Source organism: Phocoena phocoena, chromosome 1 (genome assembly GCF_963924675.1).
Source record: "Phocoena phocoena chromosome 1, mPhoPho1.1, whole genome shotgun sequence".
In the NCBI taxonomy this organism is placed as follows: Eukaryota; Metazoa; Chordata; class Mammalia; order Artiodactyla; family Phocoenidae; genus Phocoena; species Phocoena phocoena.
The window spans coordinates 26,207,947-26,227,142 of record NC_089219.1 but is presented as its reverse complement, the minus strand read 5'-3'; the positions used below and the strand labels follow the sequence as shown (position 1 = coordinate 26,227,142).

Sequence of the window (19,196 nt, the reverse complement as noted above, 5' to 3'; positions counted from 1 at the left end):
ACAGGGATGGGGCTCCCCTCCCGGTGACTGAAGACCTCATTGGATGGATGCATCATGACCAATTGCACAAAAGTGAAGGGACATCTCCTAGAACCCTTAAATCTGGCTCTGTGCCCTCATTGACAAAGGGGGCAGTAGTTGGGCGAAGGGCCCACTTTCCAGCCGACTGGGTGGGGCTCTTGGCTCTCCTCCTGGGGTTGTGGGTCTCTGTGTGCTCCCAGCCTTGGAGAGACCTGCACACTGGGACCCAGCAGGGTGAGGGCCACACATGGGTGAAGCAGCATAACTGAAGGAGGCAAGAAGCCCCTCCAAGGGTCCTGTCCCCTCCCCTGACCCAGGGAAGCCCCTCAGGCAGATGGTCTCAGGAGCTCTATTTATCACAGCTGCCACAGCTCAGAGAGGCAACCCAGGCACCTCAGCCTGACAGTCAAGGCCCTATGAGATCTGGGCCCAGCCATTCTCTCATTCTCCCCTCTGTATCACAGTCAGCCACACTGAACCATCTTCAGGTTTTACATGAGCCATATTCCCTCTCCTCCACACTTTTGCACATGCTATTCCCTTTGCCAAGAACACTCGACACAAACCTTAATCTTTGATGACTAACTGCTACTCTCCTTCACATCTTAGTTTATAAACACCTCCTCTGGGAAGCCTTCCTGGATTTCTCCAGGTAGCCCTGGGCTCTCCTGGTCTCACTGTTTTGTTAATGTCTGCATGACTGTCTCTCTTACTAGACCGTGAGCTCTGAGGGGTCAGGGGCTGAGTCTGATTCATCACTATGCATCCCCAGCAGCCAGCACAGTAAATGTTTGTGGATGAATGAATAAAGAAATGAACGAGTCCTGCTCTCAGTTCTGTTACTATTGGGTTGGCCAAAAAGTTCGTTCAGGTTTGTCCTTTACATATGGAAAACTCCGAATGAACTTTTTGGCCAACCCAATAGAATAGGGCCTGGCATTAAGTATGTGCTCAATAATTATTTGTTGAATGAAGGAACTTGCTGCACATCCTCGGACAAGTCACTTCCTCCCTCTGAACCTCAGTTTCCTCCTCTGTATTATAAGGGTGCTAGTGTTCCCTCCTTGACTCCCTCACAAGTGAACAAGTGGATGTGGGAATTTGCTGATTGCCCCAGGGCAGGGTTTCTCAGCCTCAGCGCTATTGACATTTGGGGCTGGATAATTCCTTGTCTTGGGGGCTGTCCCGTGCATGGTAGGACGTTTAACAGCATCCCTGGTCTCTACCCAACTAGATGCCGCACACACCCCCTCCAGCTGTGACAACCAAATTCGTCTCCAGACATTGCCCAATGTCCCCTATGGGGCAAATCAGCCCCAGTTAAGAACCGCTGCCCCAGGGAAAGCTGCCTGTAGGAGAGGGGCTGAGGGAGCAGTAGGGTGTGCCCTGAACATCCTGCCAAGGACAGCGGCCCCTGGGGGTTCGGAGAACAGTGACCTGGTTAGCTGGGCCCCTTCCTTTGTCTGTAGGACCTGTGAAGTCACTCTGGTTCCTCTACCAAAACCAAGGTTCTTTTTGTCCAGTTGGGAGGGGCAGGTGCCCCCAGGGACCTAGCCCTGGATTCTAGCAGCTTCCTGCCTGCCCCTCTTCCAGTTCAGCCTTCCTATTGGGTCACCTGAGAACTCCATAGAACACCTGTCACTCCCGTGATCTGGAACCTCCACTCTCCACCACCACCCACACCCCTGCCCCACCTCTCAGCTGACATTGGAAACTCTCCTCCAACTGCCTGGCCTGATTGTCCCAGCTCCCAGGCACAAACTTCCTCCCCACCCAGGCCAGGTGGCCATTGTCCAGAGGACACCAGACACTACTTCCTTTGCTTCGGCCACCTCCCTCTCCTGGGCTGCTCTCTCCTCCTCCTGCTTATCTGAATCCAATCATTTTGGGTTCCAGCATGTTCACTGCCTAGCTGTGCGACGCAGGGCAGACGTCTGCCTTCTCTGAGCCTGTTTCCTCACCTGTAAAACAGGGATGCGGAAGGTGTGATTTGTCTCCCAGGGTAGGTAGGAGAATTAAATAAGATGATTTATTTGTGATAATAATCCTGGAACTTAGTAAATGCTTGAGACCCGTTTCTTATGATTATCGTGAATCGTCAGATGGTTCCTCAGTCTTGCTGAACAGGCTTTCTAGGGCCACATAAAGGAAAGGACATGGTGTGAAAGATATTAGCTCAAGTTCCAGCTCTGCTTCCACCCAAAGTGGCAACTTGAGCAAGCCACTTAACTCAGAGAAGTCTCCCTGGAGCCTCAGTTTCCTCTTCTGGAAAATGGGTATAGTAATTTGTGCTCCTGGAGCTGCTGTACTGGTCCCATGAGGGCCTGAGAAGGCAGGAGGACTGAGGGGCCAGACTTCTTAAAGGCCTGGCCAGAGGAAAGAGCTGATTGTCCTTGAGAACAAAGAGGCACAAGCCACTCGCTGCCAAGTGATGGTGCTGGACTTTGGGGTTTCTCTGCCGCTTGGGCCACCGCGGTATGTGGCTGATGGTGGCCAGGAGACAGTTCCTGGGCCCCCCCGCAGTCCACGCTCCTTGCCTTTTGACCTGGAGGTCTCAGAGAGGCTTAAATGGATGGAGAACACACCTGGAGACCAGATGGACTGCCTCAGTGCCTGCTTTCTGTTTTTATAAAAGTGTCCCAGGACCTAGAAAAAAGCTCTGACCTGTAAAATTGTGAACCCCAGGGGACGGGATTTGTTTTGCGTCTGCCTGACGAGTCTGTCACCTCTCCTGAGAATAAAGGATGGGTGGAGGGATTGCCAGTCCCCGCACAGGGACTGACTTCTCAGAGGGGGAAAAGGTATTGCCATGTCCCCAGCTGGGTACCTCTCTGGCCTAAAGGCTGTTACTCCTGTCAGCCCTAGCCCCTGGGAGGACTTGAGAGAGGCCCGAAGACAGGAACTCTGTTTATGAGGAGGGGGACCTCAGCCCACCCTTTGGGGTGTAAAAGCCTCCTAAGCATCAAGCCACACCCCTTTGCCTCAGAAGAATGCCAGGCCCTGCCCCTAGCCTCACGCTATGGGCTGTTGGGCCCTGCCCCCTGTGGATCAGGTCCCGCCCCTCCAGCCCTGCCTCTATTGCCAGAACTGACCAATGAACGGCAGACGCCGCCCCTAAGCACACCCAATGAGTGGCAGGTCCTATTTCCGGTAAGTCCTTTGGGCTTCAAGCCTGTGGGTCCACGCCAAGGAGTTAGCCTTCAGTGCAGTGAGGATTTCCTCCGTCCTACAGGCCCAAACTCAGAACCACTGAAAGCCCACTTGCCTGCCTCCTAGGGTGTCCTCCCCACTCATCAGTGGCACTGGAAGGGCCCACGTTGCCCTAGTTAGGCTTAAGAGTATGGGGCTGAGCCCCCCTGCCTGCGTGCTAGTCTCCCCACTGGTCCTTCTAACCTCGGTTTCTGCCTGTCGCTGGTCTCCTCCAATCATCCTGGGCACCTGAGACATAAGGCCCAGTTTCCCGTGAGGCACTCAACCACAGCTGCCCACACCTTGGCAATGTGCCCGCTCTGTCCCTCTTGCCCCTCTGCCATAGACACCTGAGTATGACCCACATTCCACAGCCAGTAGGAGTGGCCCCATGTGTGTCTGATTAGATGATTCTTCTCTCCCGAGCTCCCCCTCACACATACTTCCTACATCCCTTCCACCTCCTACCTCTGGATCCCACTGTGGGAACACCCACATTCCACAGGCAGGAGCCTTCTGGCCCGACAGGCTGCGCTGTGACCAGATGACAGGGCGAAACGTTCATACGCTGACTCAGTGTATGAACTGCTTCTCACGGCTCCCCTCTTCTATGTCCCTGGATAGAAAATTGTGTTTCCATTGACCCCTCTAGTCACAGGGCTAATTGTTTCCATACAGCCCTCTGACTTCTAAGAACAGGAAAGAAGAGTGTAGAACTCAAGACTAAATTTATTCCTGACAGAGCTCATGGAAGGAGCTTGCTGCAAGTCAATGGCCAGTTTTGTCAGTGGACTGTGAACAGGAGCACAGTTCAGGGACGGGCTGTCACCCCCTGTGGAGATGATTGCCATCACTGAGGCATTTTACTTCCCTGTGTATATGCAGCCAGCAGAGGTGGCTCCAGCAGGAGGTGATGATGCCCCTGCCACGTACAGTCATGCCTCCGCTCCGCCAGATAAGGAAAGCACCAGAGAGCCAGCTGGAGGAGTCCTTTCTTTGCTCCAAGGAACCAGTGACAGGATTCCTTCTCCTTTTCTCCCCTCTGCCTTACTCTGCCCTGGAAATGCTCATCCAGGCTAATGAGAGCCAATTCTAGGTTCCTCCTTCTGGCTGAGCATCAGCTCCCTCAGGGAGGCAAGAGTAAACAGAGTCCTTGACAAGAGTTCATGAGACTTTGAGAGCCAGACCTGCTAAGCCAGTGTGGCCGGCCCAGAACCGGGTGCCCCAGCCTGTGCTGCCTGCCCAGAGACCAACACAAGCGGGGTCAGTTTAATTCGGTGAGCCTTTCTGGAAACATTCCGCGTGCCAGGCTGTGTGCTGGGCACCGGGCCCACCAGGGAGGGCCTGGTAGGAGAGCACACAGTCCTTGCCCTCCTGGTGTACATGGGGGTAAGATATGGGCACAGAAGTCTACCCCACGTATCAGGAGAGGGGCACAAACAAAGTTAAGGAATTTCAGAGTAAGGAGTGAGCATACCTGCTGGGCAACCAGGAAGGCTTCCCTGAGGATGGGCCCTGGAACTGAGCCTCATGGGGTGTGATTACAACAAGCAGAGATGAGGCGGTGGAGGGAACAGTCTGGGCGAAGGCTTTGGGCCTGAGTGGGGTGGCGGGTTTTGAGTGAGAGGTAGGCAGGAAGAGAGGGCTGGGGCTGGATTACGCATGGTCTTGATTAGACCTGGCTCTGCCAGTGTTTGCCTGGTGACCTGAGACTAGTCACATCTCCTCTCTGGGTCTCAGTTTCCCCATCTGTCAAATGGGAGAGCTGGCCTAGAATCAGTGGTTTTCAACTTTTTCAGACTCATCATCTACTTTTCATAACAAATAATTTGTAATGTCTCAAAGATAGTATGACCTTTTCACAATTTCAAGTATATATACACATATACATATATATGTATATGTGTATATATACTCTATGATATAAAGGAAAAATAGAAGGAAATTATTTATAATAAAATATTGCATATGTCAATATGTAGATGCTCACACACAACCACCCTAGAAAACATAATGAACGAGTCAGGTGCTCACACCATAGCTAAAATATCATTCTGCCTCAAATGCAGTCTTAAATAGGTAGGTTTTATTGGTCAACGGTGTTCTTCTTCGAGAAGTATTTTCCAAAAAAGTGAACAATTCTCAGTGACATTCCAGACAAAACAAATTCCGTCTTCCCCCAGTTTATATGGTAATTGCATTGCGAAACATTAAGTATATATTAAAACTGTACAAAAATTATTTCATGTTTATATGTAAAATGGAGTTAAGCTGTAGCTTCAGGTCATTGTGAAGATTTTTCATCCACGTGAATATCTGGTGGAGCGTCTGAACCTCATCGGTGGGGGCATGGGACCGCCCTGTGCATTTCATACAGGGCATTTAGCATCCCTGGATCCCACCTACTGAGACAACCCAAACACCCCAACAAATTTCCAAAGCACCCCTTAGGGTGATTATCCAACCCCCGAATAATCTTTAAGCTCCCTCCCAGCTCTGAAATGACCCAATTCTGGACCGCATTCAGATTTATTCAACAAATTTTGTGGAGTGCCCACTGTGTGCCTTGCCCCAGGACACCATCAGTGAACAAGCAGCCATAGCTCCTGTCCCCTGCAGCCAGGTTAAAATCTGAAAGGACCTTAGCTGTCACCCTTCCGTTTTACAGAGGAGGAAGCTGAGGCCCAGGGAGGGCAGGCTTGTATTCAGCATCACACAGCCTCCTGGGGGCCAACCAGAACCTGTCCTCAGGGAGGAACCATAGAGTGGGTCCACCGCCTTCTCTCCACTCATCTTCTCTTCCTCCTCCATCCCCGGCAGTGCCAGCCGCCCTGACCCTGGACCCGGGCACCGCCCACCAGCGCCTCATCCTGTCCGACGACTGCACCATCGTGGCCTACGGCAACCTGCACCCACAGCCGCTGCAGGACTCACCGAAGCGCTTCGACGTGGAGGTGTCGGTGCTGGGCTCTGAGGCCTTCAGTGGCGGCGTCCACTACTGGGAGGTGGTGGTGGCGGAGAAGACCCAGTGGGTGATCGGGCTGGCGCACGAAGCCGCGAGCCGTAAGGGCAGCATCCAGATCCAGCCTAGCCGCGGCTTCTACTGCATCGTCATGCACGACGGCAACCAGTACAGCGCCTGCACCGAGCCCTGGACGCGGCTCAATGTCCGCGACAAGCTCGACAAGGTGGGAGTCTTCCTGGACTACGACCAAGGCCTGCTCATCTTCTATAACGCCGATGACATGTCCTGGCTGTACACCTTCCGCGAGAAGTTCCCCGGCAAGCTCTGCTCCTACTTCAGCCCCGGACAGAGCCACGCCAATGGCAAGAACGTGCAGCCGCTGCGGATCAACACGGTCCGCATCTAGTGCTGCGGAGGGAGACCGCAGACCTGAGCATGGCCGCCAGCGAGAGCCCTGCCCCGGAGAGCGGAGGCCGGGACTCCAGCCCAGCAGGGCCAACCTGATATCTCAGGCCTGTTGTTTACCCTCATTTCCCTGTAAAATGGAGGTTGTGCTCCACGATTCCGAAGCTCTTCCAGCATTGATGTTCTGTAGCTCTGACCTTACTGGGGATGCAGCTTTGGTCCAAGCCGTGTGACACGGCTTCTCCTCAGGGCAGCCCCTGCCCAACCCTCATGCCCCTCCTCTCAGAGGCAGAGGACTGCGTCCCTATGTCTCCCTCCTGCCCTCATGCCCCACCTCTCAGAGGCAGAGGACTGCGTCCCTATGTCTCCCTCCTGCCCACATGCCCTAAGCTCAGGATGTGTCAGTGGTTGCCAGCACTTGGCTGCCTGAAAGAGACACAGAACCCTCTTATGCTTCCAGGCCTAAGACTTGCCCCTGATCAAGCTAGTGAAGGGCCGTTTTATCCTCAATCCCAGCCCACAGTGGACACAGGCGGTAGCTAGTCCCGGGGTTGCCTGAGAACCACCTTCTCCTTCCATCCCTGTACCAAGAGCTTCACGATTTTCCCACTTATCTGCAGGTAGAAATGATGCTGTGGCCTGTGGAAGCCACAGGCACAGGCCGTGTGAGCCCAAGGCACTCACGTCAGAACTTACCAGCCAGGGAAGACTGTCAGTAGTTAAGCCCACATGTTACAGTCACTGTGCCACCACCTTCCTGCCCACAGGTCTTAAGGCCAGATTATGTCACACCCGGACGTAGGACAATCACCACTGGATGGTGGAGGTCCCCAGCAGCTCCAAACAAGGGTCCAGCCAGGCCTCTGTGACCAGGCTAGGGTGTAGCGAGGCTGTGGGGAGCAGTATTTTAGTCAGGCCCTGAGCACTGGGGTGGGTGTCAGCTGGGCCCCCCTCATCAATCTTGGCATCTGTCTCAGTTGGGATCCTGTTGCAGAAAACAAGAGCTGTTTTAGCTTTAGACAAGGATTTATTACCAGGTCCCTAGTGGCTTTGTAAAATCATTGGAAGGGCTGGAGGAGCAGACTCTGCTGAATTTCCAGGAACAGCTCCCAGCCGCCAAATTCATCATGTCTGTTGAGACCAGGAACACTGCTCCCATCTGCAGGAAGCCCCTGCATCAAGAAGCCGCTGGCTGCAGAACTGTGCTGACTCTGCTACTGTCCGTGCCAGTCAGTGGATGTCCTGAGGGCTGCCTCCCCCAGTTCAATTCAATTTCCAGATCCAAATGTCTACGAGGGGGGGCTTCCCTGGTGGTGCAGTGGTTGGGAGTCCACCTGCCGATGCAGGGGATGCGGGTTCGTGCCCCGGTCCGGGAAGATCCCCACATGCCGCAGAGCGGCTGGGCCTGTGAGCCATGGCCGCTGAGCCTGCGCGTCTGGAGCCTGTGCTCCGCAACGGGAGAGGCCACAACAGTGAGAGGCCCGCGTACTGCAAAAAAACAAAAAACAAATGTCTACGAGGGATTCTGTGTGGGGAAACTTAAGTCAGATCCAGAACCTGGGCTGCAAGGGAGTCTGGGAAATGTACTTTTCTTCTTTCCAGCCTCATCCGTACAAAAAGGCACAATAGAAGAAAGTTAGAATGGATGTTGAACAAGCCCACCTTCAGTTTTTGCCATTGGAATCCACCTCTAGGCCTTGGCTTTGAAGCAGCAGAGCCTCTAGTTGTCCTTCTCCGTGGCTTTGTCCTTGTCCAGGACAGGAGCCCCAGGAGCGGGCCTGCAGGACCAAGCTGAAATGTCTCCCAGGCCTTAGCTTTTCTTTCTAGTCCTGGGGCCTAGATTCTGAACTTGGCGTCTCTGACCACCGCCATCTCAAAGGAGCCAGACTAGCTGAACTTGGGGGGGCTCCCACCTCACAACTGCTGCCCACTGGGGCCTCCCTTGGGTGGGAGGAATCCTCAGTCTCACCCCAACCATTCAGCTACCAGAATCTGGGCCACCCCCAGCAGTATTTTTATTTTAAATGTTGCCCATTTTGTGAGTTATGATGAATTTATATTAAATTAAAGTTACAGGCTGTGAGCTGTCAGTTCCATTCATTTTGACACACACAGAGGCCCATCTATCCTGGCCCAGGCAGCATACATACATCAGCATGGCTAAACCACAAAGCAACCCTACCAGGTAGATAGTATTATGCCCATTTTACAGAGGGGGAAAAATGAGGTTCATAGAGAGGACATGACTTGCCTACAGTCCCATGTCCCACACCTGGTAAGTGAGCTTAGAACTGAGTGAGCCCAAGGCACTCACGTCAGAACTTACCAGCCGGGGAAGACTGTCAGTCTTTGCCTGGAGGAGGGCATGGTGGTAGCCTTGGGAGCAGACAGAGGGGAGATTATGAGACAGTGGCAAGAGCCTAGTCACTGGAACGCCACAGACCTAGGCTTAAATCCAGGCTCCGTCACTGGATGCCTTTAGAGAAATGACTTAACCTCTCTGGACCTCAGTTTTCTCACATGGAAAATGGGGATAATCACACCAATCTCACATAATTTTTGCTCAGCGGCTCTGTCCTCTGGAGGAGAAGCTGCAAAGTGCAGTGCATTTAGGGAGGACCTGCCTCTCACACCAGCTGCCACCCAGAATCAGTGCCTGGAACTGTGTAGGTTTTCTGAACCTCTGGGCTGGTTCTGCCCCTAAGCAGTCTATCTTCTTCCTTGTGCCTTGTGAGGGGTATGGGACCACCTAGGCCAGGAAGGTCCCCAGGTCTGCTGGGTTGAAGGAGGTCCATCCCACCTCTGACTCATGGGGAAGCAGCCTGGCCAGGAGACAGGGCCCTGCATGTGGACACAAAGGCTGTTCACACTGTAAGTAGAAAGGCCACTGGGACCCCCTGCAGTTGTGCACTGCAGCAGCCTTGGAAACAGGACTCCCGGGCCTAGTCTTTGTTCTGTGCTGACTCATTTTGTACCGTGAGGGTCCTTTCCACAGTCTCCTCACCTACAGAATGAGGGAGGTTATACTGGATGCTCTCTGAGGTGGACCTTCACCTATACAAGGAGGCGGGGAAGGGAAGAGAGGGAACAACCCCAGTCATGATATTTTTGCAGTTCTAAGAAGAGGGACATGAACAAGGAGGAGGAGGGGCCATTGGCAAGGGCAGAGGGAGAGGTCTCTGACTGGCTGATGGAGAACACCCCAGTTTACAGAGAAGTTGTAGGAGTTGATACTGGAACTAGAGTATCTCCACCCCCCAGCTCCATGCTCTCAGATCCCTGTGACTCCCCCAAAGCCACACCCCTCTGTTTCTGCTCAGTGGATCTGTCCTCTGGAGGAGAAGCACCCCATCCATGCTCCTTCCTTCGCCTTCCCCCACTCAGTCTCAGCACCAGGTCCAAGAAAGGCTGGTCGCTGCCCAGTCTTCACTCCCAGTTTCCAAGTGTCTGGGAGTAACTGTAGGGACCTAATCTGAACACACAACTGGGAACTCTGGGAAATCAGGGTACCTCTAAGAGGTATCTTCAAGTGTCCAGAGAAATCCTGGATGAAAGAATCTGGGATTATCAGGCTAATACCAGGAACCCCACATTGAACAGGTAAGCAAAGAGGGGAGGTAAAAGCAGCACAGCCTTGGAGAGGAAGGAGGGATCAGGAAAGATCTTCCCCAGGGCAGGAAAGAATTGATAGAATGACAGAAACCCCCATTTGCATCCCTGTTTATGGTCAGCAAGCAAAGCGCTGGTACTTTTTGCACCTTCTCTAACGTCAAGACAAGCCCATGAGGTTGGTATCATTATCTCAGTGTTTGAGCTGGGAAACACTACTTGCTGGGGAACCCTCAGCCAGTACTCAGCAGAGCTGGAAATCAGACCCAGGCCTGTCCAAAGCTGAAGCCCAGTTCTTCACTCACCTCCCTGGAAATGCCTTTCAACTTCGAGGACCGCTTCAGTGACAGGCAGCAGCCACCAGAACTGTGAACCCCGTGGGATTCAAGATGGGAGCTTAACCCAGGCTGCACACCATTGAATTGTGCAATTGTACCAGGCTCTGCTACCTTAACAAGCCCATATGGGAGCAGAGCTAGTGTTTATTATTTCGATTAAGATTACTTCAACTATTTAATGTAAAGAACTTTTGAAAGATTGGCCTTACTTCCGTTGTCCTTTTTTCATAATAGAAGCCTGTCAAGAATGGTATGCCTGTTGGTGCTAGACTTCCAATATTCAGCAAAGATTTAGTAAAAGGCAGAGCTTTAAATGGGCCTCCTATTTTTTGAAGATCTTGCTCACCATTTTAATTATGAATAATGGAGGCAGAGCCTAAGACTAATATAGCTTTAAAGATTGCTCATGGGGGCTTCCCTGGTGGCACAGTGGTTGAGAGTCCGCCTGCCGATGCGGGGGACGTGGGTTCGTGCCCCAGTCCGGGAAGATCCCACATGCCGCGGAGCGGCTGGGCCCGTGAGCCATGGCCGCTAAGCCTGCGCGTCCGGAGCCTGTGCTCCGCAACGGGAGAGGCCACAACAGTGAGAGACCCGCGTGCCACAAAAAAAACAAAAGATTGCTTATGTACAGACATTTAAAACTGTTAGGTATAGTCGATTCATGCCAATAGTTAAGATTATTAAACCTAGTTGTCATGAGGTTGAGAAACCAACTATTTTTTCATTGATGTATAATTGACATAAGACATTATATTACTTTCAGGTGTACAACATAATGGTTCAAAGTTTGTATATATTGCAAAATGATCACCATAATAAATGTAGTTAACATTCGTTGCCATAAAAAAAAAAAAAAGAATTACACAATTGTGAGTCAAGTCTCGTCTGCAGGCTCCGCCTCATGTACTTCCCAGGTCAGAGGTGAACTCATGAAGGCACTATGTGACCCTGAGCGGGTCCCTCTCCCTTCCTCGACCTCTGTTTCTCCATCTCTATTAGAGAGGGGCTAGGGATCTAGTTAACTGATTGCCAAGGTACTAGCTCTAATGATCCAGGATTCTCTAAGTCTAATGTTGGCCCCAGGGCTTGGCCTGCTCAGCACCTAACAAGGCCATTAGCTCTGGGTCTTTCTCTCTGGGGTGGCAGCAGGCAGCAGGAACAAGAAACAGAGATAAGGTCTCTTTTTTGTGTGTGTTTTTCTTTTTTTTTAAAGTGCAAAGAAAGGATGAATAGTTGGACCTGGAGTCTCTCCTTTGTTCGTCTCAGCTACTGGTGTGCAGGAGTTAAACTACAACAGGCTCCTATAGAAACAGTGAAGTTAAACAGTCTCCCGTTAGCTCAGCTTTGAAAGGGAGGGGGAGAGGGCCCAACGTGGGGTGGGGGAAAAGAGAGGGAGAAGGAGAAGAAGATGGAGAGAGGAAATAAGGTCTCTTGACAGCACAGTCTCAGCTCAGGGGCTCTAGGGATGGGCCTTCCCTCCTGCCAGAGAGGACATCCTGGGAGGCTGACTGCTCACACCTGGGCAGAATTCCTGGCTTCTTCCCCTCCTGCCTGACTCTTGCCCTGTTCGCTATCCTCAAATGTTCCACCAGAATGTCCATCGCAAAGGACCATGTCACAGGCTTAAATGCAGGTAGCCAGGAGTGGTGAGGTCGGGGGAGGGGTGGTGTGCTGGCCAAGGTGCTGAATTGTCGTTGGCCACCAGGGCATGATGAGTTCTCCTTACTCTGGGACACCTACAATTCTAGCCAGTGTCTCTGGGGAACAAGGGGTGATGGGAAGCAGAGCAGAAATCAGAAGTAGAGGGAGTGAGAGGGGGGAGGGGGAGGGGAGGGGGAGGGAGAGGGAGGGGGGAGGGAGAGGGAAGGAGAGAGAACTAGAGATGCATTCAGGAAGCACAGCCTCCAAAAAATAGCAGGGGGGGGGATACTTTTATTCTGAAATATGCTCAGTTTCCTTTGTTTTTCTTTTCTGTCTGGATTAAATTATGTGGATTTTTGTTTACCCTAGATAGAGAAAAGAACAGTCTTCCATCTTCTTTCAAAATTTTGACAGTTCTATCATATTTCTATTACAAAATGCCCCCCATTCTCCCTAGGAATTCAGTGAACTAGGGGAAGAGTGGACACTTTGGACCAGAGAACCAGGGGCTTCCTACTCTGGTGTCATGACAAGGGAGGGCCTTTCAAGAGGCTGGAGCCAGCGGAACAAAACCCAGGCCCTGGTGAGCTCCCCAAAACTGTGGGTCATGATGTGATCAAGTCTGAATGCTGGAGGATTTGGGGCTCCTCCAGCCCAATCCAGAGGCGCAGAGAGAGTTGGTTTCTAGCTCAAGGTCATATAGCACATGGCAGAGCCAAGGCCAGAAGCCAGGTGTCCTGGCTCCCAGTCACTGAGGAGGGAGAATGGCCAGCTGAGAGGGCCTCCCACTCAGGAAAGAGAAAGGAGCACAGAGGGCCAGGTGGGAGGGGGCAGGGGCGGGGCTGAGGTGGGTGGTGCTCAGAGGAGAAGGGTCCCCATAACTAAAAGGTCAGCGGGGTGTACGGGTGCCCTCAGAGTGGTGGCTCTAGCTCCTCGGTGAGGAAGAGGAGCAAAGCAGAGTCAGGAAGCTCTCTCTGGGGTGGAGTTAGCCCAGCTGAGCATGCTAGCCAGCATCACAGATTCCACGATAGCCGTCATTTCACAGGTAAGAAAACTGAGGCCCAAAAGGAAAGTCACCAGCCCGTGAGGCAGAGCCAGGCCCAGACCCAGGTCTGCAGACTCACAGCCATCGGCTCCTTCCACACAACCTTTCATCTCCCCACTGTGGACGCTGATGCCTCCTCCCACCCCCTGGGAACCTGGCATCAGAGCAGAAGGAGAAGGGGAGTGGCTTGTGTCCCTGCAGCTCCAGGCACCAACAGTGGGTACCTTTCTCCATCTTCCTCCCCGAAGAGAATGGAGAATTGGCCTGGGCCTCCATAGCCCCTCCTCCAGGGCAGAGTCAGTCGGTGCCTACCCACACCTGGTACCTCCCTTTCTGGCAGCAGAGCCAGAGCCAGAACTAGCCACAGCAGGGACAAAGCCACCTGGGCAGCTACTGGAGCCACGGGGAGTCGCAGGTAAGTGAGGACACTGACCTGAGGGCATCCCCTGATTCCATGGCACTACTGTCAGCCCTGCTACCCCAGGTGGTCGGGGATTTGGAATTTTTTTTCCCCGGAGAAGGGGCTTTCCCTCACTCCCTGTAGGCTGAGCCCCTGGGCCTGCTTCCTCTGCCCACTGCACACCCCAGGCAAAGCCCCTCCATGACTAAGCTACCAGATCTACAAGCAAGGAGTGGGGCCCTGGGGCCCAGAAGCTCTCCTCTGCCACTGGGAAAAGCAGATAAGGGCCCCAGGAGGTCCCAGAAAAAGCGAGACCAGCTGGAGGTGTGTGCATCCCACAGATGCAGACTGAGGGTTGAGATCTGGGCAAAACTGCTAAATTGGGAGGGGGCCCTGACTTGGTGCCTGACTCACCAGTGACCCTGGACAGCTCCTGGCACCACCACCTTATGGGTGCCCACTCCTCGTTGGTTCAACAAGAGAGATGGGTGGCCCTGGGCTACGGGGCAGCCCCCGGTTCTAAGGTTCTAACTCGAGGCAGCCTCATGGAGTTTGTCCAGCAGTGCCCACCCCCTTCACCACCACCCCTTCTTCTTTAAGGGCCTCCCTCTGTCACACTTCTGGAATGCATTCCTCCATCCCTTTCGTTCCTCCAACAAAACTTACCCTCCTGTGTTCCTCGGGGTAACTGACTTATGGTTTGCAATGCCTCCCTCCCTGACCCATGCACATTTATAAGAGAAACCTCTTTTTTAAATATAAATAAATAAATTTATTTATTTATTTATTTATGGCTGCATTGGGTCTGTTGCTGTGTGCGGGCTTTCTCTAGTTGCAGTGAGTGGGGGCTGCTCTTCGTTGCGGCACACGGGCTTTCCATTGTGGTCTTCTCTTGTTGTGGAGCATGGGCTGTAGGCGCGGGCTTCAGTAGTTGTGACACACAGGCTCAGTAGTTGTGGCTCACGGGCTTATTTGCTCCGCTGCATGTGGGATCTTCCTGGACCAGGGCTCCAACCCGTGTCCCCTGCATTGGCAGGTGGATTCTTAACCACTGCGCCTCCAGGGAAGTCCCAGAAACCTCTCTTAAAGAGTTGCTAGTGGTGGGATTCCAGGCACCACACCAAGCAGGTGGGAGAAAGATAATAATAGGGATAGGAAGGCAGAGGAGAACTCTTACGACTCCACATGGGCAGCACCACAGCAGCTGTTACTGTGTGGGCACAGACCCAGCAAGAAATGACCGTGGCTCCCATGCACCGAACCGATCCAAGTCCTACTCTTGGCCAAGCTTTCAGCCCTCATTCCCCCTCACCAATACCCGGCAGGCTAATGGTGACACAACAACTGCCTTTCTGTTTTGGGGGTCTCACGGTGGAGGAGAAAAACATGGTGCGTATAATGTTAGAATCAGAGCACTCAGAATGTTAGGATCCCAGATGGAAAATGTTAAGCAGGTTCTGGTCCTTAACACCTGCGCTTCTGTAATACCCATCCGCCTCCTAGAATGCCCTTGCCCTCCTTTCCCTTCCTGTTGAAATCTTACTCATCCTTCACGTCCCATTCAAGGTGACGCTGCCCTGGTCGTTCAGATCCGGCAGAACTAATGCTCTGGACCCTTGTAGCACTTAGGGTCTTCCACGACCACTAGACCATGAGCATCCCAAAGCAGGGATCCTGTTCCCCGGGGACATGGGTGCAGAGAGTGTCTCAGAAAATATTTGCTGGCTGGAACTTGTTAGGGCCCAAGCTGGAATCATCACTCCATCTCCAAGTTGGGAGAGAGCTTAGAGACTCGGGATGGCTCCTCCCTAAAGATGCCCAGGGTGAGCACACTGACCACCCCCAGCCAGATTGTGAACAGAAAGAACCAGGAAGAGCCGGCAAAGACCAGGGACATTGTTTGATTGTTTGTCTTTTTCTTTTTTCAATTATAAAATAACTTCTGCTTATTGCAAAAAATTCAAATAGATGTAAGACCATAAAACAGAAAATCCCCCCATCCCACTCCCAGGAGTCAACAGCTGTTTACAGTTTGGTGCAGGTCCTTCCAGACATTCTTCCTCATGCATAAACAAAAATAGAATTTTCTTTTACAAAAATATGTTCACCCTTTATTTCCTATGAGTTCTGTAAATTCCTACAAATAGAATTTGTTGGTCAAAAGGCTTGCTCATTTGAAACGTGTTGCTTTCCTAAGTAAATTCTTTTCTTATAACATGTTCATCGTAGAAAATTTGGAAAATACAGTCAAGACACACAGAGTAAATATTACCCATCAACCACTGTTCAGAGATAACCACTCTGAACAGCTAGCGTTTGGGTGATAAGGTCTGCAGTTTTTATTTTCCATGTGAGTATTATTTACCAAAATCGAGCACACTCTCCTATTGTTCCATAGCCTATTTTTTTCTCCACTTATTTTTTTTCCATGCTGTTAAATAGTCTTCTACAGCATCAGTTTAATACAGTCAGGTTGTTTGACCTTGAGGGCCCGCCTAGAAGCTTGCTCTTTCTAAGCCCCATTCTGAGTAGGGAGCCTGCTACAACAGTGGGCCAGAACCTGTTGCTCCAGGGTGTAACCTTGGCCTGCCCCTACTTTCAGGAAGGGAAGGCCCAGGAAGGCCTTGAGCACCTGCTGCCTCCACCCCTCCTGAGCGAAGCCCCCAACACCTCAATGATGGGCTCAGAGCCCCCCTGTAACTTCTCCACTGCTGCCCACCGGTGCAGTAAGTAGATACCTGCCTTGCCCTTTCCTCGGCTGCTTTCCTGGACCCTTGGATCCTCCAATCCTGGGGGGTAGGGGACTTGGGTGATCCTGACCTTGAGGTGGAGAAGGGCCTCTGGAATCAAGTGGGGGGTGAGGGGAGGAGTGCCACTTGCCGTTGCACTTCAGCCAGCTCTTCAGCCAGCTTTCCCGCATACTGACCAGATTGGGGGAGGAACGGGGGCAGATGGAGGTGGGGGGAGGGTGGGGGAAGGAGCTGAGCCACTTGAAAGTTTTCCAAAGCAAATACCCAATTTCCCAACCCAAGCCCATGCTCTTCCCCAGGAATTTACCAGCCAAATAGTGTGGAATTAAGTGTGATCTTGGACAAGACTCCTCCACTCTGGGGCAAGTTTAGGGGTGGGTCTCAGTCTCCTCACCGACATACCACAAGGTTCCTAAGGCACATTCCCAGCTCTAAAATTCTGTAACCCAATTCAAGCCCACGTTTCCTAATGCTCTCTTTTGTCTCCAAGCCCCCGAACACCCTTATGATTTGTTAAACCTAATTGTACGCCAGGCCTTGAAGGATCATTAACAGAATGCATATTATTAGCTGTCATCTCGTTTAATCCTTACAACAAGCCTGAGAGGAGGTACCATTTTATTCCCATTTTACAGATGAGAACACTAAGTCCAGAGAGTTAAGATGATTTTCCAATTAAGTGGTAAAGCTCAGATTCGAACCCAGGGCTGTGTGACTCCCAAACCCATACTCGTTATTATCCTCCCATACCCATACCACTGTGATGTGTGCAGGGATCATTCTTCCCCAGCTACAGTTGAGGAAACTGAGGCCAGAGAGGGGAGGTGAGTTCCTCAAGGTCACACAGCATGTTCATGGCAGAGCTAGGTGAATCCAGGCTTTGTGCCTCCCAGCCCACCCTCACCTCCTACATAGCACTGACCAGTTTTCACAGAGGGAAGCTGGTGAACCAGAAACAGTCCTTGGACTGGAGTCAAATGCCCAGAACTGATTGGGGGTGGGGCAGTCAGGTGGGGAAGGCCGTGTTTGTTCAGCCCAGCCTGGGTCCTCCCTCCCCCAGCTCCTTCCAGGGAAGTGTTGACTTTGGGCATGTCCCCAAGGAGAAAAGGTAGCATTACCTGTGGGTGGGGGAGGGCTGGGCCAGAGGAGCCCCATCCCCGCTTTCCTCCTAGAGAGTCCCACTGTCCTCTCCACTCCCTCACTCTCCCATTCAATTACTTACCTAACAAATCCCTACTGAGTGCCTACGATGTGCTAGCACTGAGATGAGCAAGGACAGGTGCATCTCAGGTCTCCAGCAAAGAGCCAACAGTGACCAGACAGTCACAGCACACGTGCGGAGGGCTGGGCTAGAACAATAGGGGAGGTGCAGGAACTCAGAGAAGAGGGGCCTGCTGCAGGAGGTACCACAGAAGCTGAAACCTGCAGCATGAGTAACAGCTGGGGAAAGTGTTCCAGGAAGAGGGAACAGCATGTGCTAGGGATAGGAGTCCGGAAATGAGGTCATGTGGTTAAGGGTTGAATATGAGGCAAAGGGGCAGCCCCTGCATCTCACCTTCTCCATCTGGTAAATGGGAATAGCATCTTGCCAACCTGTATAAGTCAAGGTATATGAAGCACCTGGTGTTATTAGCATCACTTCTCTCCCTTTTAGTCCACAAACACGTACCAAGCAACAAGTGCCAAACACTGGGGAAAAGTACTTTTGGCTACTTGTCTGAGGTCACTCAATCTTTGCCTCCAAGCCTGTTCTTGCTCTGTACCATGCCTCCTCCAGACCTGGGAGCCCAGTATTGTGTGGGTCACAGCTACTGAGGGCAGGGGCACAGCCTGCCCCTGGGGAGCAGTCTACTACCGCTGCCCTGATGCCTCCATCCCTTCGGCCAGACGTGGGTGGCTTGCAGGCTGCAGTGATTATCATCCCAACCCTGCTCTCCTCGTCCACTCTGCTGGTCATAAGCTGCATCTTATGGAAGACCTGCCGTCGGTGGTCTCGGGTCACCCACCCCAGCCTGCCATCCACATGAGGGGCCCAGGTAAGTCACTCAAGGACCATAAGGACAGAGAGGTTCTATTTCAGCTTTATTCTTTGTCTTCCTTAAGAGGAGAAACTCTCCTTACTCTCTTGAGGCAACAAGGGATGATGTGCTGAGCTTGATGAAGCCTCACAGAGGCCACAACCACGTGTGGGGCCTCATAGTCTCCTGTACCCTTGTCCAGGTTCTGCTGGAAATTACTCATCAACCTCTCAGGTCAAGGAACTGTGGCCTTCATTAACTATGAGACCAAGGCTACCCTTGGCCACACACTGCCCCCCTAGTTCCCTGTGATGCCCCCTGCCTCGTGGGGCCTCCACAGGGAACCTGACCAAGGAGCAGGAAGTCCTCCTCCAGGGACTGGATGAGAGCACTCCCAGTTTCACCCAGTTGGGGTGTGGCTTATCATATCATCCGAGGCTTGCAGTCCTTAGAACTTTCCACTTCTCATATTTTTAAACACTCCCATCACCAGTGCTTTCCTGAGGTCATGGTGTTTCAGCTTATTACATGGTTCTTAGGGGGAACACAGCCCTAAGGCCCCTGACAGGCAAGGCTTGGATGGCATGGAAATTGCCTGATCCCTGGACCCCTGCCCGGCCTGGAGCCTCCTCTCTCCCTGTCTACCGCCTGAGCCCTGGGATTCAGAGGAGCAACAAAGTGAGGAAATGGGTTTCATGCAGCTAATACAAAAGCCCAGAATTCTCACCACTGCCCTAAGATCTCAGGATATCTGCTCTGTCTGCCAGCCGCAGGTTCACGGCTTCTTCCATTCATCCAGTGACACTCAGGTGTGT

At 52.3% G+C, this 19,196-nt stretch overlaps 1 protein-coding gene across 1 annotated transcript in view; it reads left to right on the top strand.

The window, feature by feature from the left end:
- Positions 1–6,581, top strand: part of TRIM62 (tripartite motif containing 62) — a 29,540-nt gene extending 22,959 nt beyond the window's left edge. The window contains exon 5 of the mRNA XM_065891249.1: positions 6,031–6,581. Coding sequence (XP_065747321.1) covers positions 6,031–6,581 — 551 coding nt within the window. The remainder of the gene's footprint in view (positions 1–6,030) is intronic.
- Positions 6,582–19,196: the final 12,615 nt, after the last annotated feature.